This window comes from Hibiscus syriacus, unplaced genomic scaffold, assembly GCF_006381635.1.
Source record: "Hibiscus syriacus cultivar Baekdansim isolate YM2019G1 unplaced genomic scaffold, ASM638163v2 tig00116964_pilon, whole genome shotgun sequence".
NCBI lineage: Eukaryota > Viridiplantae > Streptophyta > Magnoliopsida > Malvales > Malvaceae > Hibiscus > Hibiscus syriacus.
The window spans coordinates 2101844-2125688 of NW_024063489.1; the positions used below are offsets into that span (position 1 = coordinate 2101844).

A 23845-nucleotide genomic window follows, 5' to 3' on the forward strand; every position below is an offset into this window, starting at 1 on the left:
TATTTATAACTTAATATATATATCTCAAAAATCAATTTGATATACCTCAAATCTCTTTTAACATCACTATAAAATTTATCATCAAATTTTTTTATCTCATAAGAATTATTATATAAATAGTCATCAAACATTATAATTTTACTAAAATTCAATTTAATCATCAATTAAAATTTAAATAAATATAAATTAATTATTAATTAAAATTTGAATTGATTGAAATAATACTTGTGAATTAAATTGATTGAATTACTTAAACTAAAATAATTTAGTTTTTTTATTCCTTAAAATGATTATGGTATTTCTTAAAGAATTTCCGAAAGAGGGAATAATTGTTTCAAGATAAAAAAAATTTAATTGTATTTTTAGAAATAATATATATATATATTATACATTTAAGTTTTTTTATTTATTTTCCATAAACGAGAGTTCTGATATCACTAGTATTATTTTGTTCGGTGGAAGGTTTAGAGGAAAAATAATAAACCTTTAGGGGTGTTTGGTTTAATGATTGTGGGATGAGAATTCCACATTCTCATGTTCGGTTGGACGAGAATCTCATTCTCAGTAATGTTTTATTACCAATAGTAGATTTTTTGAGGTATATTACCGAGAACGTCATTACCTCCATTCCCTTAGTTATTGTAATATTACCGGCGTTTTGGACTAAAATGCTCTTAAATTTTTATTTTTTTTTCAAAAATATCATTCTTATGTCATTGAATAATAAAAATTCGAAGGTTAAATTACAAATTTATCCTTAAATTATTTTAGATTTACAAAAAAAATCTATAATTAAAATTTTATATAAAGTTCAAGGGTTAAAATTTTTTTTACCCTTTCATTAAACCCTTTTTATATTTTTAATTTTGTAAAAAAAATTATAAATATTAGAATTAATTTTTTAAAGAAAATATATAAATATTATACAATTTGTAATATTATACAAATATATAATAAGGATAATTTGGTCAAATATACATTCTAATAATATTTTATTTCTTTAACCAAACACGGTAATCTTACATTCCTGCTAAACCAATCAAACACAAAATACAACATTCTCAGTAATCTTATTCCTGATAATCTTTTATTCCTACTGATAATCTTACATTCCGTTAACCAAACTAATACTTACTTGATAAACACTAGAAAAGAGGGGGAGGAAGAGTAAAAACTAATAGGAATCTTTCATAATCTAACGTTAATATATATTTCGTATCCTTATCTACTTTTACCATCGTATGGAAACTCTTTAGCCAATTTTAATTACCTTCTCTGTTTAACCAAAAAGCCTAGCATTGCCTGGTTTCGCTTTATTTCAATTGACGCTCACAGCTTTCTTTACAAAAAGATGGGGGATATATCTCTTCCTAATGATGCTCTGTTCCTTGGATTTGATAGCTCTACTCAGTAAGCTCTCTCTTTTATCTCCCTTTAGTTCCGTGATCCAAATTCCGATGACATTAAGCAAAATCTAAAACTACCCATTTGTCCATGTTTTGTTCTTTTACGCTTCTACTGTTAAAAAATGTCTAACTTCTTAGTTTTGAAATTTGAGGTCTTTATGATCAGGACTTAGATTATAAATCGGAAACTAGAAGAACCCATGTAGCAATTGCGTATTTCTTCTTATACTGTAAAGAAATTGACTTGTAGAAGCTGTTATGATCTGTGTTTAATGCTTATCCGATTGGGTCCCATTGATGTTTTGTTGTTCTTTAGAATTCTGCTAGTTGAAAAATTATAATTTAGTTAAGCTAACGTTTGATTCCCCCCCTTCCCCTTTTGTTTAAAGGTCATTGAAGGCAACAGTTTTGGACTCCAATCTTGTAATTGTTGCTTCAGAGCTAATCCACTTTGACTCTGAGTTGCCTCATTTCAAGACCAAGGATGGAGTTTACAGAGACCCTAATGTTAATGGCAGAATTGGTTCACCCACCATAATGTGGGTGGAGGCTTTGGATCCTGATTCTTCAAAGACTATCTAAATCCAATTTGGACTTTGGGAAGATTGCTGCCGTTTCTGGTAGTGGCCAGCAACATGGTAGTGTTTATTGGAAGAATGGTTGTTCTACATTATTATCATCATTGGACCCCCAAAAACCATTAGTTGAGCAGCTTGGAAATGCTTTTTCTATCAAGGAATCACCAATATGGATGGACTGCAGCACACAGCTCAGTGTAGAGAAATAGAGAAAGCCGTTGGAGGTGCATTGGAGTTATCTAAAATTACAGGTTCACGTGCTTATGAGCGATATACAGGACCACAAGTTCGGAAGATATTTGAGACGCAACAAGAAGCTTATAAGAACACTGAGCGAATCTCTCTTGTTAGCTCTTTCATGGCGTGTCTCTTCATAGGGGCTTATGCTTGTATTGATACAACTGATGGTGCAGGGATGAATTTGATGGATATAAAGCAAAGGGATTGGTCTAAAGTTGCACTAGAGGTTTGTTTTGCTTGCTAACTTTTTGTGGTTTATTTGTCAGTCTCTGAATCTTGTTGATTGATTTTTCTTATGTTCAAATTGTCATTTTTTATGTTAATGACATTGTTGAACTTTCAATTTTATTACAGGCTACAGCTCCAGGTTTGGAGGAAAAGCTTGGAAAGCTAGCACCTGCACATGCGGTTGCTGGTTCTATAGCCTCCTATTTTGTGGAGAGGTTAGTGGCATATTGCTTCCTAAAAGTTTGCCTTTGATGATTACCGACATTTCTTTAGAGTTTTGTATTAAACTCATAATATTTGCATTCTCAATAGTAATTAACAACTCTCAGTATGGGTTATAATATGCGTGACCTTCAAATTGCTAGTGTGTATGTATATATACTGGTAAAGTATTTGCTCTACTATGCGTTTGTTCATAGGTAGTGGTTGCTTATATGAGCTTTTATGGTGAATGGTGGCATATACTCCCCTCAGCATGCATTAATAATAATTAATATTACCCTTTTCACCTGTTCATACTTGCACATGTTTATATCTATAGGTATATGTTGTCACATCTCTCTAATTTGTGATACAGAGACTGATTGAAACTCATTAATGTCTTTTCAGGTACAAGTTTGATAAGAATTGCTTGGTGGTTCAGTGGTCTGGAGACAATCCCAACAGTTTAGCAGGTTCCTAACTCTCTGGATCTAGTTTAAATTGAATTCTTTATGTGAGTGCCATCTCTGCTACTCAATTACTTGGGTTTTCTAATCCCTAATGTAGGTTTGCATTAGTCTACTCTCGATTTGCACTTAAAGTCTAAATTTAATTTAAGGAGTACTATTGTGTCCGAATATTTAATCTATTACATGGAGGTGAAGACAGTGTAAATGTAGGTTTAAGTGAATTTACTTTAGAAAACTCAGAGGAGCCGCGGAAGTGGTAAATGCTAAAACTTCCTTATCTTTATCTTTTACTTCATTTAACAAAATGCTCCTGAATTTATCTTACTCGATGCTATACAATACATAGCATTAAAAGATTCATTGGTTTATGATGTGTAGACTATAAAGCCTACCTTAAATACATTTAATTTTTTCTTGCTGTACTTTATGAACTTGAATTGCACTTTAAGGCAATCAATATTTTGTGGAAGACAATAGTGCCGTCTCTCTTTGGTTGCCGAGTTTTTTTTGTCAATTTATGCTAGTCCCTTAAGGTAGAAATATTTATGATATTAGAATCTTCTATATCAAATGAAAGAGTTTCCTTGTCCTTTTCAATTCTTTAGAATCTCCACACCAATTTAGTTGCCAATATATTCATTTCCTTATTTTCTCCAGTGAATGGAAAACGAAACTTTTACTGCATAAGGTTTTGCAGAACCATACATAGAGGATAGTTCTTTTAGTCATCAGTTTTCATCAATTAAAAAATTTTGGGCCTGCAGGTTTAACTCTTAATACTCCTTGGGATCTAGCAATCAGTTTGGGTACCAGTGACACTGTAAGTGCTATTTATTCTCTTTATTTGATCAATACTATCTCTATGCTTACTCTGATTCTTGGAATCATCATAAGCAACATCACTCCTGTTTGAATCTTTAATTGGTAGGTCTAATTCAAGGAGTTAAATGTCTGCGACTCCCTTGAAGGTTTTGTTTTCTTTCGTCTTCGATCATACGACTAATGTATAATGTGTTCTTATGTTGGAAGAATTTCTTTTCAAGATTCTGATTGCATGCATTACTGGTAATCATATTTTGCTCTATGTTTCTTGTGCTTCTTTGTTTTCTGGAATCCTCTGAAACTTTCTATAATGTCTTTTTTTCAAGAGATGGGTTTTAATTTCGGGAAATTATCAATTTCTTCTGCTCTATATACTTCTCTCGTTTTTCCTTCAACAAATTGAACTTTGTGCACTACAAGCTCCATCTTTAATCACCAAGAATAGGGATGGCAATGGGTCGGGTCGGGTCGGGTTTTTGGGTCACCCGACCCGACCTGAGAAGAAAGGGTTCTCCACCCGTGATCCAACCCGAATATATGACTTAGAAACCCGACCCGAAATAAAAAAAAAATATTTTTATTCAATAAAAACAGTGACTTAATTGAACAAAATTATATATAGAGGGGTATTATTGTAATTATCCCTAAATATATAGGGTAAAATTATATATATTTTTCGGGTCGGGTCGGATTTTTTCCACCCTAAACCCGACCCGAACCAACCCGAACAGTGCATTTTAAAAAAACCCGATCCGACCCGAACCCAATTTTTTTTAAAAATAAATCCGACCCGATAGGGTCGGAACCCGTCGGGTTCGGGTTGAGTTGCCATCCTTAACCAAGAATGTATTCGGGATATTCAAATGGATCAATTTAGCATTTGCAGTGGAACTAGTTATCTCTTCGAAATATTAGATTTTTTTTCTTTGGTAATATTTTTCAGCTTCTGTCACTAGGTTAATTTACCAAGGCTTTCAAGTTAGCCTTCCAAGTTTTCGTTGTTTAGCCTACTATGTAAAAAAGTGTGGATGTTAGTCTTAAGTGGTGCCCCCACAGTTGTGTTCCAACTTGACTCTGCCCGTTCTTGTTTCAGGTCTTTGGGATCACTAAGGATCCTCAACCTAGTTTAGAAGGGCACGTTTTCCCAAATCCTATTGATATCGAAGGCTACATGGTAATGTTGGTCTACAAAAATGGGTCTTTGACGCGTGAAGGTATCAGAAACCCCCTCCTATTTGTTTCACAGTTGCCTGGTTGTGTAGTTATCTAACAAAGTCTGTGTGTGTTTAGATGTCCGAAATAGCTTTGCTGAGAAATCTTGGGATGTTTTTAACAAATTTCTGGAGCAAACTCCTCCTCTGAATGGTCAGTAAATTATATCTTTTAAGGACATTTTACTTTGTATGAATGTTATTTGTTCTTTATCTCTCATTCTAATTTCTGCAACAGGTGGGAAGATAGGCTTCTATTACAAGGATCATGAGATTCTTCCTCCTCTCCCTGGTGGGTTTCTAGATTTTTTCTTGCAGGTCTTTGGTTTCAGTATGAGAATTCTTGTTTAGTTTCACAGAGAATTTGTTTATTAATACTTGAACATCATTAAATAATGGAATCCATTAGAGCGAGATGGGAAACTTTTATGATGTCATAATTTAGTATATTGATCTTTCGGTATACATGCAATCTGGATTGATGCATACTTATGTGATACTTTACATGGCTGAGCTATCTTCAATCGGCTCAAGTGTGTATTTCGTAGGCGTAATAATCAGCTAAAAGATTTTTTGTTTGTTTGTTTGTGTACGTGTGAAAATTCAGCCGGCTTCCACCGCTACATTCTTCAAAATTTCAATGGTGAAACTCTGGATGGCTTGAATGTACAAGAAGTCCAAGAATTTGACCCTCCTTCCGAGGTAAATGACTAGCGAAATAATTAGGTGTGTTTACACTAATGAGTTTCTTCTATCGCTGTTCCTGAAAAGCAATGGGTTTCATCGCAGGTCCGAGCCTTGATCGAGGGCCAATTTCTCTCAATGTGTGCTCATGCAGAAAGATTCGGAATGCCTTCTCCTCCGAAACGAATCATTGCTACTGGTGGAGCATCAGCAAATAAAAGCATTCTCAGCTCAATTGCATCGATCTTTGGCTCTGATATATATACGGTTCAAAGACCAGGTATGCTATTGCTAATTTGTTGTACGTTATACTAATCTGCTCTGTTTGCAATAAACTTAAATCTAGTACATACCTTCTTTAAGGCAAATGAACTAATCCTTTTCAGTTTTTGTCATATAGTGGTTAACTCTGAAGTCCGAATTTACTTTGATCACCCTGAACTTTGTTACGATGACAGATTCGGCATCTCTGGGAGCTGCATTGAGGGCTGCTCATGGTTGGGTGTGCAACAAAAAGGGGAGTTTCGTGCCAATCTCAGAGATGTACAAGGATTTGGACAAGACATCCCTGAGCTGCAAGCTCTCAATGGCTGCTGGAGACCAGAAACTGGTTTCCAGGTATGCTTTATTGATGAAGAAGAGAATGGAAATAGAGAATAATCTTGTCCAAAAGTTGGGACGGTGCTAGTACTCAAATCCGTTCTAATTGTGGTATGAGAAACGCTCAGTGACACCTTTCTCGATAACCGATAATAGCGTGTTACATTTCGTGATTGTTATTTAAATTTATCGTCAGGGTTCAGTTCAAGTATTAACTGGACCGATGTCATTATATCAAAATAAAAAATAGGTATGGTATCAAATATTTAAAAGGAATAAATATTCATAATTGGTTTATACCAATGTGTATTAGTCTTTTTTTCCCTCTTATGTCTCCTAGAAATTTCAAGTTAATAATATATATTTTAAATTTTTATTTATTTTCAATTAATAATTTTTTTTTTTTTAATTTTAGAAGTTCGTTCGACATGAAATTTTGACGGAGAGTATCAATCTCTATTTTTTCAACTTCCCCTATCCTGCAATGCCGAAGTTGAAATGTGCTAGAGAACGGTTGATAATGGCGCCAACTATATGTTCTCTGTAAAATGTGATAAAAAGATTTTTCCGAATGTTTGTCATGCACATATTTAACTACAATTAAAGGATTAAATGAAATATTATCTAATAATTTAATATGTTCCCTCCTATCTTAACAATGGTAATATCATAGTAATCATTCTATAATTATTTGAAAATATTAATAATCATTTTGTAATATAAAATTTGCTGATAAAAAATGTTTTATTTAAACATAACTAAGTGATTTCTAGTATACTTTATCTTAAACTACAAACTTAATATAAAAATAATTGCATAACCTATACTATTTTTCTCATTTAGGTACTTAAATTATTTTTTGGTCAATTCAAGTGTTTAACGTTATAAACATTATCATTTTAGGTGTTCAGACAGTTATCGATGTTAAAAAAGTTCATCATACAACACATGTCGTATTCTTGTAATTTTGACAATTTTTATTTTTTTTAAAAAAATAAAAAATTATTAATTTAAATAAAAACCCAAACTTTTTTGGAATTACAAAAAAATCCTAAAACCCTAAAATCTCTCATTACAATTCCATCACCATCCATCATCGGTTGCCATTGCTCTTGTTACCGTCGTTGAACTAGGCATCATCGGTTGACATTGTTATTGTCACCGCTGTCGAACCACCGATTCATCGTGGATCGTATTACTCTCGTCGCCGTTTAACAAACCCCCAAGAAGCAAACCTTTGCTCAACAAACACAAAGTTGTCACCCTTCTCCGTCGTTTCCCCTCTTCGTTGCTTCCCCTCTCAACCGTTGCATTGTTACAAGCTTCCGCTCTCCAAAAACAACAAAATAATCTAATAAATTTGGGGTTAAGGTTAGGGAATTATGGATTTAGGGTGATTTGGACGACGACGACAAGAGGGATGGCCGGAAGTGAAGGTCCGACGACAGGTGGGTGGCTGTTCGAAAATGGTGAAAGTGATCACTGATGACCGGCGATGGTTGGTATGGGGTTGGAATAAGGGATTTTAGGATTTTAGGGTATTTTTTATTAATAATAGTATTAAGTTTTTTTAAGGAAAAATAAAAAAATCTCAAAAAAATTTAACGGCTAAATGAAAAAATGATATAATTTGGACACTTATATTTTTATTTAGCCTTAACTATATATTATAACTTTAAGTCTGGTAGACAATAATCCTTCATTGATGATCATGTCAAACCTTAAAGTTGATCGATCCACTTGGTTCTGTCAAAGTGCTATTTTCCTTTGTGCTGTACTTGAGGACTAATTCTAGCATTGATTGGTCGAGAATTAACGTGTATATGTAGGTGAAGTAAAAGAACATATATTCCGCAGTTTAATTGAAAATGGAATTTGTGAAATGCTAGGATGATGGAGATTGGCCATATTCTTTAGCAAGGAAATCACCGGTGGTAACCTTATTCGTAGAAAGAAAAAAAAACCCTGATACATCACTCATGCAATTCAACTCTGGATACAAGCAACGAGGAAAACACATCACAGTAGCAAACGGATAAAGGTACGCCTTCCCTCAATACTCATCCCCTTCATCTCCTTTAAACCAACCTCTTCGTATTCAAGAAAATACATCATAGTAGCAAACGGTTAAAGGTACTCCTTCACTCAATACTCCTCCTCATCCCCTTCATCCCCTTCACCAGACTCAGCACCAACCTCTTCATAATCTTTCTCAAGTGCAGCGAGATCTTCACGAGCCTCTGAGAACTCTCCTTCCTCCATGCCCTCACCAACATACCAGTGCACAAAGGCACGCTTGGCATACATGAGATCAAATTTGTGATCAATGCGAGAAAACACTTCAGCAACGCTAGTTGAGTTGGAGATCATGCACACAGCTCTCTGCACCTTGGCAAGGTCCCCGCCTGGTACAACAGTTGGTGGCTGGTAGTTGATACCGCACTTGAATCCAGTAGGGCACCAATCAACAAATTGGATTGTGCGTTTGGTCTTGATTGTGGCCACAGCTGCATTAACATCTTTGGGCACAACATCACCTCGGTACATGAGGCAGCAAGCCATGTATTTACCGTGGCGTGGATCACATTTGGCCATCATGGAAGAGGGTTCAAAGGCAGTGTTGGTGATCTCAGCCACCGATAGCTGCTCATGGTAAGCCTTCTCAGCTGAAATAACAGGAGCATAGGAGGAAAGCATAAAATGGATCCTAGGATAGGGGACAAGGTTAGTCTGGAACTCAGTCACATCCACATTCAGGGCTCCATCAAACCTCAATGAGGCTGTGAGAGATGAGATAACCTAAATCATACATGCAAAAAAAACACCACGGTTAATGAACAACAATCATTACATTTCATAACATAAAGACTAGTATATCTGTAAGCATTCTTATCAGTACCTGAGAGACAAGTCGGTTGAGATTGGTATAAGTGGGTCGTTCAATGTCCAAAGAACGCCTGCAGATGTCATATATTGCTTCATTATCAAGAAGCACGGCGACATCAGTGTGCTCGAGGAGTGAATGAGTGGATAGCACACTGTTGTAAGGCTCTACAACAGATGTAGAAACCTGAGGTGAAGGATAGACGGTGAAACCAAGCTTCGACTTCTTTCCATAGTCAACAGAGAGACGCTCCAAGAGAAGAGATCCAAGCCCAGAACCAGTACCACCACCAACAGCATTGAAAACCAAGAACCCTTGGAGACCAGTGCAGTTATCAGCAAGCTTCCGGATACGATCTAAACAGAGATCAACAATCTCTTTGCCAATCGTATAATGGCCACGAGCGAAATTGTTGGCAGCATCTTCTTTGCCACTGATGAGTTGCTCAGGGTGGAAGAGCTGGCGGTACGTTCCAGTCCTCACCTCGTCAATAACAGTAGGCTCCAGATCCACAAATATAGCACGAGGGACGTGCTTCCCGGAACCAGTTTCGCTGAAAAAGGTGTTGAAAGCATCGTCTCCTCCACCAACAGTCTTATCGCTTGGCATTTGACCATCAGGCTGAAAATCGAAAATTCTAAAAAGATCAACACCGCAATCCACATTCTAAACCTTAGATCTTAGATCTAGCCTAAATCTTCTAACAGAGTGGAAATCGTTCAGCTAACATTTCAATTGATCCAGAGCTATCCATTTCTAACGAGTCCGATTAAATTAACAACAACAGAAATGTAATTGATAAATTAAAATATACTCGAATGAGAACACAATGTCGAAATAATCATACAAATGAGAAGAAAAAAAAGTCTAACGGCAGAGCATTGAAATAAACAAATAGAAGAATAATACCTGAATTCCATGCTCGAGACAGTAGAGTTCCCAGCAGGCATTTCCGACCTGAATACCGGCCTGACCGATGTGTACTGAGATGCACTCTCTCATTTTTTGTTAAATATATTCAAATAACAAAAGGAAATTCTAAGAAAAAAATGAGAGAATTTTCTCGAAAAGATAATAAAAAGGGGGTGTGGGCGTGTATCAAGACGCCTTCTGCGATATGAAATCTATTGAGTTGTTTAAACTCGCAGGGGTTTATATAGGGTGGAAAATAGGTTAGAAGGAAAACAATAAAAGCAATTTGTGGCTAAACCAACCAGATTAGTTAACCGCGGTTAATGATGCCAGATTTTTAAGTCAGTACCGGCCTGCCTGCCTGCCTTTTCTCTAACTACCGGCTATTTAATTTTATTTTTCAAGGGGTTGATTTTTTATATATAAAAAATGGTAGTCGTTTATTTTGTAAAAAAAAAAGAATTATAAATTTATCTATTAAAATTTTGGTTTATATTTAATACAATACAATTTCATATATTATTAATGAGTCAAATGATATTATTTTAAAAAAAGTAAATATAAATGATATCATTTTTAGGATATTATGTAAATTTTTTAAAATATTAACTTTTTGTTTAATTATAATGAAAAGGGGCCGACGAGAAGGTGAGCTATCTAAACTGGATTTCACATTTCTATCAGTGGGGCCCGACTCTGGTAGAATGGACCCGTGACTTTTCACCTCCTATCTGCCTTCAAATAGAATTGATCATCGGTTTCCATATATTATGTGACACGTCAGTAGTGAAATGTTTTAATTTAATAATAACGTTAAAAAATTATTATTGTCATAAAACTGCAATTATACATCTTCGAAAATATTAAATTACAGTTATTCGTTAATTTAAAATAACGGATTATACAAAACAATTATTATTATAAAACTGAAATTATACATCTTGTATCTGAGTTGGAAATTGATACACTTGTGCAATAATGATACCCAATTAAATGTTCTCATTATTGTGTTACACGCGTAGAATCTTACCCAAAACTCTGATTAACAATTATAAAATTTAACAATGAGAAACAAGATACAAGAGATATAAATTTAAAATATTATATTAAAATTTAATAAGTACGAAATTATAAAATTTAAAAGAATATAAAATTAGGTTAACAATAAAAAACCAAAAACATGACAAGAATTATCTGTTTTGTTTGAGGCTAACTCCAATTAATGGAATAAAGAATTCAATAATCTTGCAACAGAACGAATATCATAATTTGATTTTTCATAAACGTCATGAACAGAGGTCTGAGTCCGACTATTTCTATTTGGTCACTTAAGATAAAAATGCAGGCCAAGTAAACAGACCAACAATGAAACACCCGACGTCGTTTCTTCAAAAGTTTTTGCCGGATTTCTTCGAAGAACGTGTATGTCCTACATATGAAAACATTATCCCACTGGCCAAAAGCTAAGCATCTTGATCCGGCAAACACGGGCAACATATCCTAAACAAGTGCTCATTTCGTATCATCGCTAGTGGAAGAAATCTATGCATTTGAATAAGCAACAAAACTGAGCTTCAGGACAATGGGAAAGATTCGAACATGTCAGACTGAATCGGTGCACGAAAGCAAATGATACAAGGCACTAGAAAATTACGTAAAGGATTAGAATCACATCAGTGCACTCGGTATAACAGGAAATCTATCATACTTTGCAGTGGAAAACGATGCCGGCCGTATTTAACTGAGGTTTAATTAAAACAAGAATGATCTCGAACAAACTTGATGAAGAAAAAGCAAGAAACGAAGTAGAATTGGTCTCTTAACTGAGGAAGTAATCACTCGTAATAGAATTATGTCATCAAATTGTGAACATATGTAGTCAGTAAAAAGATACTTATGCCACAGAAATGAGAACCCTAAACTATCATGCAACTGAAGGCTGCAAAAGAAACACCATCAGAAGAAATTCAAACCTATATAAAGAAATCAAATAATGCAGAAAGCTATAGAATATTTTTACGAGGAAGGATACATATAAAGAAGCCATTAAGTAGTAGACTAGCGGAGCAAAATACTTCTCAAAGTGAAAGATAAACATGTTTGGCAAACTGATTACCACAAGAAGACTCAAGGACTAGCAAGTAGTCAGCAAATAGGATATATTGATGACAGTCGGGACAAAATCTAACGTATACTCGGTTGATAATTACATCGGAAAGGGGATTTTTTCATTGGAACTAATGTACTTAGGAAACAATATGCATATATCTATTGATTAATAAGAAACAGTAGCAATCATGATGCAACATAAAGTAGCATGGGAACACAAAGCATTTCACATGACCTAATCCATGATGTAATTAAAGAACTGTTCTCTACCATCAGTCCAAGAAAAAATTGCTCTAATCGAGCACTGTTCCACAAGGTTTATGCAAGATTTCTGGCCTATAGTAAACAAAAACAGACTACGAATAAGAGGAAAACATTTAGTTATCAAAATGTGTTAGACTTGTTCGGAGGATTTCCTAGAACCTATGTAAGTTGTTTTTCATATCCAAATGCCAAACGTCCGTGCACATGAAGAGAGTAAGTTGCACATTTTGAAGGTAAAGGACGGCATACAGAGGTAAAATCCATAGTGTTTGGGGCAATATCACAATCATATACAAATTTGAAAGCACACATAACTTGGGACTATTGATTAGATTCACCCATGCCATTTGCAGAAATTAACGAATCCATACTTTATCTCAGCAATGTTTGCTTAAGATGTTAACATGCAATACAGAGGAAGTTTACTTACAAGTCACCATAGATATCGCTTAAAAGATAATTCTTGCAAAGTAGAACCCCAAGGCACTCAAATTCCAAATCCCAATAATGCATAAATGTAAAATCCACGCATCAAACCATATCAGAATCCTAAGCCTCGGCATTGGTAAATTAAAAGTTCCCCTTTCAGATAAAAAAGAACGTCATGAAGACATATCAATAGTATAAATATCAAAGACCAAGAGAAATGGTTAAAAGAATACACAGGGTTGTTACATGCATGGACCACAAACAAATGAAATTATTCTTATCCAGTACTCTTCTGCGATTGGTTTTCAGTGGACCACTTGAGGTCAAATGCAGCAATGAAACTAAAGAAATAAACAATCTTTTCAAATGCCATTAAAGGCAAAAATAGAACCTTTCCATTCTCAAGTGGCTTTGCATTTCAAATACCAACATCTGAAGCACCTACATTTCCTAATTTACTTAATCTACGAAGCAAATGCTGAAAATAAAATGCAAAATACAGGAAAAAGAGAGAAAGAGTGAACTGTGGGGGAAAACCAGAAATAGAGCAACTATATCTCTATATTTATAGAATCAAAGTCGATTTTCGGAAAATCGGGGAAACCAGACATCATCACCATCATCGGGTCTAGGGCTGTAAATGAGACGAGACAGATCGTGAGCTACTCGAGATCGACTCGGTCAAGGCTCGATAAATACTCGAATCGAATGGACTCGAATTCTTAATGAGCCGAAACGATCTACTTGATACTCGAAAAGCTCGTGAGCAACTCGAAAATATAATATATTAAGATTTTATTTTTCTTAAAAATAAATTATTAATAATATTAACATTTAAGTGTTGATTGTTTTTAAAAAATACATTAAAGTTTTCATGTATTTAAGGTTCATGTTTGAGTTTGAGTTTGAAACTTCAATCTAATTAAGTTTAAGATTTTTTTTTCGAGCTGCTCACGAACTTCAGTTCAGGATTTCGAGTTCGAGTCGAGTTTAAAAATTTTAAGCTCTCGAGTTTTCGAGTCGAGTCGAGCTTCATTTCAGAGTTTTCGAATCGAGTCGAGCTCAACAATACTCGAACTCGACTCGGCTCGTTTACACACCTAATCGGGTCGGTGAAAAGATCGAAACAAAGCATAAATGTTCACGTACATGTGAAATAAACAGTAATGACAATATCAACTCCGTCTTCTTCCTCAGAGAATTCCGACGTACGATTATGGAAGCCTCATGATTGATGATGAACTGTAAGCTCCTCCTCCACCGTTACAATCTCAGAAGAAAAACAAGAGAAAAACATCCATAAAAATATAAACTAAAATGAGGGTCTAAGATTTTACTTTTTAGCAAGAAAGAAACTATTTGTGAAAATATTTATATTTTGCCTGGCTCCATCCTGTCTGCCTTTTTGCAATCAATAAGGGAAGGTAGTTGCTTTACACAGGGAGAAACAGAGCTACATTGTCCTCTCTCTCCTGTGAATGCACGAAAATGACCTTCGGTTTACAATGATGTAGACCGTAGAGGCGTAGAGAGAAGGTAACTCTTGAAAACCAAGGGTTCTTTGGTCATTGAATTTTTCAACAGCCATTACAGTGACAGGTTTTAAGGTATTTGCTGCTGGGTTTAAGCCTTTAAGGTCTCAATACTATTAACAAAGAGCTAATTTAATCTTTAAGTTTTCCCCCTCCCCTTTTATCAGAGAGAAACGTGAAATGGGAATTGCAAAGAGGTGAAAAGAATTTAAGGGTAAAATACACAAATGATCCCCCACTATAAGGTATTACTTTATTGAGTCTCTCGACTATTAATAGTTATGAAATGGTCCTTAGACTATAAGATATTGCTTTGTTAAGTCCCCTACTATTAAATGTTACAACTCTCCGATTATTCATATGTTTCAAACTCATCATTTTTATTAAAAAATTAAAGACAGACTAAGTTGTATGTTAACTTGTTAAGTGTGATATGATAGTTGTTTGAGATTTTGAGATCATATTTCATCATATCACAATTAGTAGATTAACGTCCAGCTCAAACTACCGTCAAATTTTTAACAAAAAAGATAAATTTGAAACATATATGTCATCACCAATGTGACATTTTTCATATAATATAATATTATAGTAAAAATAAATGTGTGGACATATATAATATATAATATATAGTATGTATATAGTATGTATATAGTTTGTGTTATTGTGTCAGAACGATATTATTTTATAATTTTTAATAGTTTGATAGTTAATGAAATACTCCTCTATAATTGGAAATTATTTATGTATTTTATCCAAAATTTTTTTTAAAAAAAATTAAAGTTTAAAGAGAAAGGCCGGGAAAAGCCATTTTCAACTTTATCATTAATCTTTTCTCGTAAGACTCACTATTTTCGCCTCTCGATTTATTTTCCTCTCTTTCATATGTAAGATTTCCCTTTTTGTGAAATAGTTTAAAAATAAAAGTCCATTTTTATCAAATCCATGATTTTCTTTCTCGGAAAAAATGTGATTTTTAGGATAAACTAAATTATAGGTCATCCAATTCTGGATAGGTTCATGTTTTTGTCACTCAATTACAAAAGTTTCTTTTGATCATTCAATTAATCTACTTCACTTTTTTAATTATCAATAATTATTAATTATTGACGAAAAGATGATGTAATTGATTATAAAATTGATAAAAAATAAATTTAGCTGTTAATATTCATATATTACAACAAATTAGTCCAAAAAACTAAAGGAATTATTAAAAATCTTGAAGAAAAAATTTTAAAATATAAAATTTTAATAAAGCTAATGAAATTTAAATTCTACGAAATGAGTCAAGTTAAAAAACTTTGGGAGCCAAATCATAATTTACAATATTTTACATGTCTATATATATGAAGGATTGAATTAAAACTATAAAATTAAAAGGGCTATAATCTATTTAAAAACATTGGGCGTTGAGGCCCATGTCTACCCATAGATTCATGAAAGAATTTTACCAGCCACCATAAGTATTGTTGAGAGAATTTACAAAATATATTTTAAAAAATATTTCTTCATTTATGTCATGGTGTGATAAAATTTAATATGACATAATATCGATTGAAAAGAAATTTTTAAAAAAAAGAAATATTTTCGTTAAAAATCTCCAATCAATTTTTTGATCGAGTAGTGATGTAAATCAGTTAAAATTTAGCTTAAAATAAAATAAAATAAAATAATCCAGCATGTTAGTAATATATTTTTGATTTCAGATGTGTTTTGATGATGCAGATGTCTAATTAAGCTCAGCTTTGAGTAATTTTCTTCCGTTTTCTTGGTCCTAGAAACTGTAAATTGGAGTTGTGAGTATAGGGTGCGAAGACACTAGTTTTTTACATTTGGTTTTTTATATTTATTATTATATTATTATTATATTTATTATTATAATTACAAGCCCAAATACAAATAATCCAGGCCCGTTTTACAACCAATTTGAACCAGGCCCGAGAAGTCTAAATTATTTTGGGGTTTCAGCTAGGGTTTTCAAACCCTAGCTCCCAGCCGCCGTTTCCAGAAGCCCCCGCCGCCGCCTCATGTTTCCAGAAGATCCCAGCTGCCACCTCAGTGTTCCACCCCGCTGTAGCCACGACACCGCCTCTTCGAAGACTCCAGAACATCACGCCGGCCGTCCACGTCTCAGCTATGGGGTGAGTCACACATAGTTTGGTGACTCACCGAAGTTTCCACTCTTTAACCAGTCCGAGAGGAGCGTCGTGGCTCATGTTTCCAGAAGATCCCAGCTGCCACAGGTGTTCCACCCCGCTGTAGCCACGACACCCACCGCCTCTTCGAAGACTCCAGAAACATCACGCCGGCCGTCCACGTCTCAGCTATGGGGTGAGTCACCACATAGTTTGGTGACTCACCGAAGTTTCCACTCTTTAACCAGTCCGAGAGGAGCGTCGTGGTGGCTTATAAAAGCCACCGTTACCTGCAAAATAAAGAGTCCACAGCAACCAACAGAGAGCAACAAAAAAAAACAAAAACATAGAGCAAAGAACTACACCAACGATCCCAGAAAAATACAGACCGAAAGAAAAGAAGTTGGAATACTTACCATCATCGGAGGACTTCGAAGAGTCACCTGAACCATTGTAGAACCGAAGATAAACTTCGGTTTCGTTTAGATCTACGAAATTGGTAAGACTTTATGCGAGAACAACCTTGGATTTAGGCTTAGAAAATCGGAGCTTTGATTTAAGAGTATTTTGTATTTTCTGGCCACCGTGAGTGGTGGCCGGCCGGAGGCTTTAAGAAAAAAAAGAGAGAAATTTTCTCTATCAGATTAGAGAGAGAAAGAAAGAGAAAAATGAGAAATGACCCTTAGGCCGGATGGTTATAGGGTGAGATGGTTTGATTGACAATGAACACGGTTTCATGTGCCTGATGTTGATCATATAATTGTACTTGAGCAGATGACATCCTGTCCTGGAAAGCACCTTCTTTATCCATGATGCCATGGCTTTTAATTAACCTGTCGTTTTGGTTGATATTCACAGAACAATTCCTTTCATCATATTATCTTTTCCATCCCCAAACATTATTATATTTCGCCACCGAATCCAATTCTTTCCATGGAGACCCCACAAACCCAATGGTCGCTTATGCACTCTCTCATTTTGCATCCATTCACGCAAATAACTCTCTCAAAATGTAACACAATGTAGCATCTACCTAGGCCCATATCTCTTTTATGGCTGAATGATCGGTGACGACTATCAATTAGTGGGCCGTTGATATAATTGACAGCCTTGTTTTAGTGAGCTTAAAGATAGGTTCTGTTTGTTCTTCAGCCTTCCTATATCTGGTCTTAACGACACAATTTGATAACCAAAAAAAAAAAATCGATGTTTAATAGAGGGATGAATTGATCGAACTTATGAACAATTTCAATATAAAAGATAAAGTTATTCCTTTTAAAAATTTAGAGTTCACATAATTATGCCAGCATGCTATTTATATATTTATTTTCTTTTAAGCTAATTTATTTTAAAAAAAGAAAATTACCTTTTATGCAACAAATGAAAATTTTAAAGTTGAGAATTATAAGTTATATTCAAATGTTTCGTCTTATAATTCTGATGATGAAATCAAAAGATAATATATTTTTTCTTCTAATAATTACAAAGTTAAGCTTATCGCGATAAAGATGAAGTCAAAATTGTAAAATACTTAAAGGAATCAACTTTATAATTATTAATATTTCGGACACATTCTATCTTTTAAACGGAGAAAGTCATACTAACTATCAAGTTAATACTCACAAATTTGCTAAAATACATACGTGCTTAGATCAACATTTTTAGGATAAAAACCTTAGAGATCATTGAACTATATTCATATGATTGTTTTAGTCATTGAATTTAAAAAAAAAAAATCATTAAATTTATCAAAATATTACAAAATGATCATTATATTTATCAAATTGTTATAAAATGATCATTAAATTTATTAAAAAATTACACTTATTAATATCATTGTGATAATTTTGAAATAATCAATAAATATAAGATCATTTTATAACTTTCAAAGTTCATAAGTCAAATAATAATCTAAACTACAAGTTTTAGTGACCTATGATGTACTTTACCCCATTTTTTATTTGATTGAACGGCATTTTTATTTCCCCGTCTTTGTAGCGTATGCAGATATTATGTAAACAGCATTAATAAAATAATCTGAGAGTCTGAGCCTAAACTTGAGAAATTGACAAATGAAAGCTTAGGCTTCTAGAACAATAACTACAGTAAATTAACTTTGGTCTTGCTTGATTGATCAGCTAAGCTTAAGAGATTACCAAATTTATTCTCAGACATTTTGAATGGACGCAATGCCGTCCAACTACTATTAATTAGATCAAATAAATCTTGTGTTACGAAATACAACAATTCTTTGGTAGCTTCGAAAACCTGTTGGATCAGGTTGTTTTAGGTCAATTTCCCATTTCCGAGGTTGATTCAGACCAATAATTTCATGAACAGCATTTATTACAGCAAATTTAATACTACTTACAGGCTCTAGCTGATACTTTACAGACAGTATGTTACAAAAATTGTTACTACAAAGGCTACAACAAATATTACAGAATTTTGTAACTATAGGTGGAGCTTATCAGCAGATTCCATGGTTTCCTTTTTCTGCACTTCACCGTCCTTATTGATTACAATGCCGGCCAATTTGCATGGTTCAGCTTCTTCCAGCATTTGAACCACTGTTCTCATGGTGGGTCTCAGTGCCGGCAGCTTGGTCGTACACAAAATAGCGATTTTCAACACCTTGACAGCTTCTTCTTTGAAAGCAACAGGGATCATAGGGTCAACTATACTCAAAACACTCTCTTTGTTCTTTGTTTGCTGCAGATCCAGGACACTATGTCCTTTATCGCCAAACTCCGGTTCGATTGGTCTCTTTCCGCTCACTAGCTCCAATAAGACCACTCCAAAACTGTACACATCGCTCTTCTCGTTTACTTTGTAGGTATAACCATATTCTGCAGAATTCATATTGGCAATACTGTTAACAAAAACTGAATCTATAAAGATAATTTCTTAATCAAAATTTCACTTTGGGAATATACAATTTAAATTCAAAATAGTTACCAGGTGCTATGTAGCCATGGGTGCCTGCAATGACATGGGTTGAGTCTTTACCACCATTGGCTTGAACCATCTTGGCAAGTCCAAAATCAGCAATCCCTAGGCTTCAAAAAACTCATCCAGCAAAATGTTACTAGATTTGAATCCCTGTGGATCACCGGCCTTTCACATCCGAGATAAGGTACTCCAATCCCTTAGCTGCTCCGACTGCAATCTCGTACCTAGCATCCCAATCAAGCTCCATTTTCGACTCGATGCAACCGATCCCACAAGCTCCCATTAGGCAAGTACTCATATACCAATAAGCTTGAGTCTTCACTAGTAATGCTGCAGTAAAGCTTCACCACATTGACATGTCTTATTGAGCTCAGTGTCTGCACCTCCGCCTCAAATTCCTTTTCCTTTCCCAAATGTCGACCAAGCATCGGGGTACTGCTCCGGCTCTTCCGGCGGCCATGAGAATCTGAGTTCCATAAGTGTTTCACAGCGAGTTCTACACCGTTACCAAGCATTACTTTATACACGTTCCCGGACCCTCCTTTCCCAATCAGATTCTCTTGCTTGATGGAATCAAGAATTTCATCTTCGGTGAAAGTTAATACATGGAAAGACTTAACAACCCAAGATTCTTCCTTCAATGAACGGTCTCCATCTTTCTCTATCCTCCTTAAATATAAGAAACACCCAAGAGAAGCCAGAAAGATTGCAGCTAAGGCGAAACAAACTATAAGCGTTCGAACAAATTTCGGCATGCCGGGATCCGGTGGACAATGCTGAAGGAATAGGGTACAGGACCATTTAACCGGTTATAGGATAGATCAAACAGGCTTAGCTTGAGAGAAGACAAACTCTCTGGAATTCTACCTGAAAGTTCATTTTGAGATAAATCCAGTGTGTTCAATGTCGGCAAAGATCCTAAAGATGATGGTATTTTGCCTGAAGAGAATTGTTAGCCATGTTTTATTACTGATGGAAGCACAAGAGGCTAAGACTCTGGTATAGAACCAGATAACCTATGTTGTGCAATTGAAGGTTGCTCAAGCTTTTCAGTTCCCCAATTCCAAGAGGCAATTTCCCTGAAAGCTGATTGTTGTTTAGCTCAATTCTAACCAAAGATGTAGCTTCTGAAATCTCTTCAGGCAACTCACCTGACAACCGATTGTATTCGGCTGACATTATCCCGACCTTTTGCGTTCTTGATATCAGATGTAATGGACCTTCAAACTGATTGTAAGCAATGTCAATTATCCACTTGGGGCAATCCCCATATTCCAGCCGGAACTCTGCCTGAAAGTGAGGTTACTCACTCTAAACCGCTTTAAACTGGCACAATTCGCATAAGTAGTTGGGATTCACCAGTGAACCTGTTCTGAAGCATAAGCAGCCCTCTCATGGTTCCTTTCTTGCACATATCTGGAGGAATTGGACCGGACAAGAGATTCTCCGATACATCGATGAAGTCGAAATCAGCCCAAGAGCCTAACTTTTGCGGAAGAGGACCAGTGAACATGTGGTATAAGAGACAGATTCCCCAGTTTCTTGAACTCACCCAGCTCAGGGGGTACTTGACCATTAAACTGGTTCTCAAAGAGTTGCAGGCTCACCAGGTTGGTCAAATACTTAACTTCCGATATATCTCCTTCAAGATTGTTGCTTGAGGCATCGAAATATTCTAGGCTTGTCAAATTTCTCAATCCAGCAGGAAGTTTTCCAGTCAATTCATTTTTGTAAAGCTCAAGCAGCTTGTGAAGATTTCCAATCTCCGATGGAATTTCTCCTGATAAATAATTCAATTGGAGCTCCAAATTTATAAGCTCCGTGAGATCTCCAATGGCGGGAGGGATCTTCCCTTCGATGCTGCAATTCGCCAAATAAAGCCAATTCAGTTTCTTCAGCTTCAGGATTTCACTTGGAAACGGAGTTCGATCCAAAGGGTTATCCCCGAGGCTGAGAACAGTAAGATTGGTCATGTTTTCAAGCGAATTCCACGGGAAAGCAACCGAAATTCCACTTCTATTCAAATGAAGGTATCGTAATTCGCTGAGCAATGATATAGCCGGGAATGAACCCGAGAAAAGATTGTTCCCCAGATCCAAATATTGAAGCTTTGAGCAATTATTGAGATCATCCATGATTGCACCGTACAATAAATTGTAACCAAAGGAAAGTTTATCCAAGGATTGAAGCTGACATATCGAATCCAAAGGAAGAACACCCGTCAACCTCTGATTTGAAAGCTCGATTTCCTTAACCGACCCATCGCCGTTGCAGGCGATTCCATTGAAGTTGCAAACAGAACCGGCAGCCTCCCATGAATCGAGAACATCGGGGCTTGATTTATCGAGTGTAGATTTCAACGTTAGCAATACTTGAAGCTCATCGGATTTTACACTGCAAGGGAAGGAGAAACAGAACAAGAGACATAAAGAGAGGAAGAATTGCCGGTAAGAACAGGCGTTTAACATACCGGAGGTTTGACGAAACCGACAAGAAAGATAAGACTTTCTTTTTTTCCTTGTAAAGGAGAAGAAATGAAACAAGGGTGGACTCAAGGGAGTGGCATTTAAAAAAGGTGGCGGCTTGGTTGGCGTTCACATTAATCTGCCTTTGCAAAGAAGCACTGTGAAGAAGAAGGAAGGAAATGACCCGTGTCTAGAGACGAAATCATTATCTTGGAGGGAGCTATTACAGGATCGAGAGGGACAACCTTTTCCATTCTCCTGAATGTAATTGGATACTATAAAATTCTTTTTTTCTGTCAAAATTTTGAAAAAGATTAATAATAAAGTTCTTTAAAAAACCAATGGCAAAAAACATGTTTGTTTGGAACATGACAGCTTACTGTAAATATTAAGATTAGCTCAAAATCTATTAACTCTATATTGATGATGACAGCAAAGGGCCAAAGAAGAAACTTTAAAATGCTAACACTGTAATCTTAATATATTAACATTATCTAAGTTAATCCAACCTCAATTATTTTGTTCTTTTAAGATGGTGTGATATCTCAACATGATATTAAAGCACTTCTAGTTCATGGGAGATTATTGTTTATGAAGTAATTACAAACCTTTTTGTTTTATGCCTACAAAAAATTAAAATTAATAGTGATTAAAAGAGTTCAAAATCTCTCATCGTCACTCGTCACAATCTTCGGTCATCATCGTTTACAGTTGTTAGACCTCAAAAAGATTAATTCGTTCTCTTTTATACTAAATGTAAATTTAATGTATGTTTTATCAGAAAATATTTTGAATCTAATAAATCTAATTTGAAAGTTTTTGAATTATTTTAAAAATATATAAATTAAAGTTTAGATAAATTTATTTATTTTGTGATTTAGATGTTTCACTTGGGAAATATTTAAAATTTTATTTAGAAGATAGATCTTATGATTTTAAATTATAGAATTTTTAAATTAGAAAAAGACAAATCATGTTCAATCTAGATATTAAGGCTCATTCGGCCAACATCTTAACTGAGACCATTCGATCGACGTATTGTATTTTATTCAGTATAGCTATTTATATAATAAAGAAAGAACCAACAACCAGTTAGTCTAGTGGGATGAGATACTAAGTCTCTTAAGCAAGGTTAGGAGTTTAAATCTTGGCGTTTGCGAATGAAGCAAACTGGGTTGGGAGGGTCGCCCTCGCCTCTGCAGTACCCGAACTGGATTAGCGATAATAGATCAGCATTAATTAATTCAAAAAAATTTGATGGACTTTCGAATTTGATTTTGATCGATTTAATTAAGAAATAAAAATTAATGATCATACATGATATATGAATTAATAATAATGAATTTAAATTTACTTATTATATCATTTAATAATTTTTTACTCTAATTATCTTTTTTTTTCTTGCATTACCGTTAGTCTTTTTTCTCTTTTTCATCTTTGTAGTCAACATCAACACTAATTTTAATGTTGGTCGCCAACCGCTGATATTTATTATTTTTTCTTTATTTTACTAGGCTATATCTTTTATATTTTTTCTTGTTTTTATGTTTTAATAATATTACTTTTATGACACGTTTTCCTTTATTTTTATGACATGTTTCCTCTCTATTTTGACACATTCTTTTGGTTGTTTTATCTTTTTTTTTCTCATGACTGGATCTGACTTCGCCAAAATTGAATCAAGATGTCACTCATTTGTTATTATGATGATCTTCCATATTTT

At 34.8% G+C, this 23845-nt stretch overlaps 1 protein-coding gene and 2 pseudogenes across 1 annotated transcript; 1 reads left to right on the forward strand and 2 right to left on the reverse strand.

Moving 5' to 3' along the window:
- The first annotated feature begins 1336 nt into the window (after positions 1-1336).
- Positions 1337-6737, forward strand: LOC120190821 (annotated as a pseudogene).
- Positions 6738-8355: 1618 nt separating this feature from the next.
- On the reverse strand, positions 8356-10395 carry LOC120191026 (tubulin alpha-4 chain). The gene is made up of 3 exons (XM_039194029.1): positions 10234-10395; positions 9340-9945; positions 8356-9239 (listed from the first exon to the last, which is right to left on the reverse strand). The coding sequence occupies exons 1-3, from the start codon at positions 10324-10326 to the stop codon at positions 8586-8588; spliced, it is 1353 nt and encodes a 450-aa protein (XP_039049960.1). The 5' UTR covers positions 10327-10395; the 3' UTR covers positions 8356-8585.
- An 8665-nt stretch (positions 10396-19060) lies between these two features.
- LOC120191058 lies at positions 19061-22388 on the reverse strand (annotated as a pseudogene).
- Between the last annotated feature and the right edge of the window lie 1457 nt (positions 22389-23845).

Bases quoted from the DNA above. Each gene is read 5' to 3' on its own strand.
- LOC120191026 (XM_039194029.1), bottom strand. From the start codon at position 10,326: ATGAGAGAGTGCATCTCAGTACACATCGGTCAGGCCGGTATTCAGGTC. The intron at 9,946-10,233 runs GTATTATTCTTC...TTCGATTTTCAG, and splicing joins GTCTCGAGCATGGAATTCAG to CCTGATGGTCAAATGCCAAG. The intron at 9,240-9,339 runs GTACTGATAAGA...TGTATGATTTAG, and splicing joins TCAACCGACTTGTCTCTCAG to GTTATCTCATCTCTCACAGC.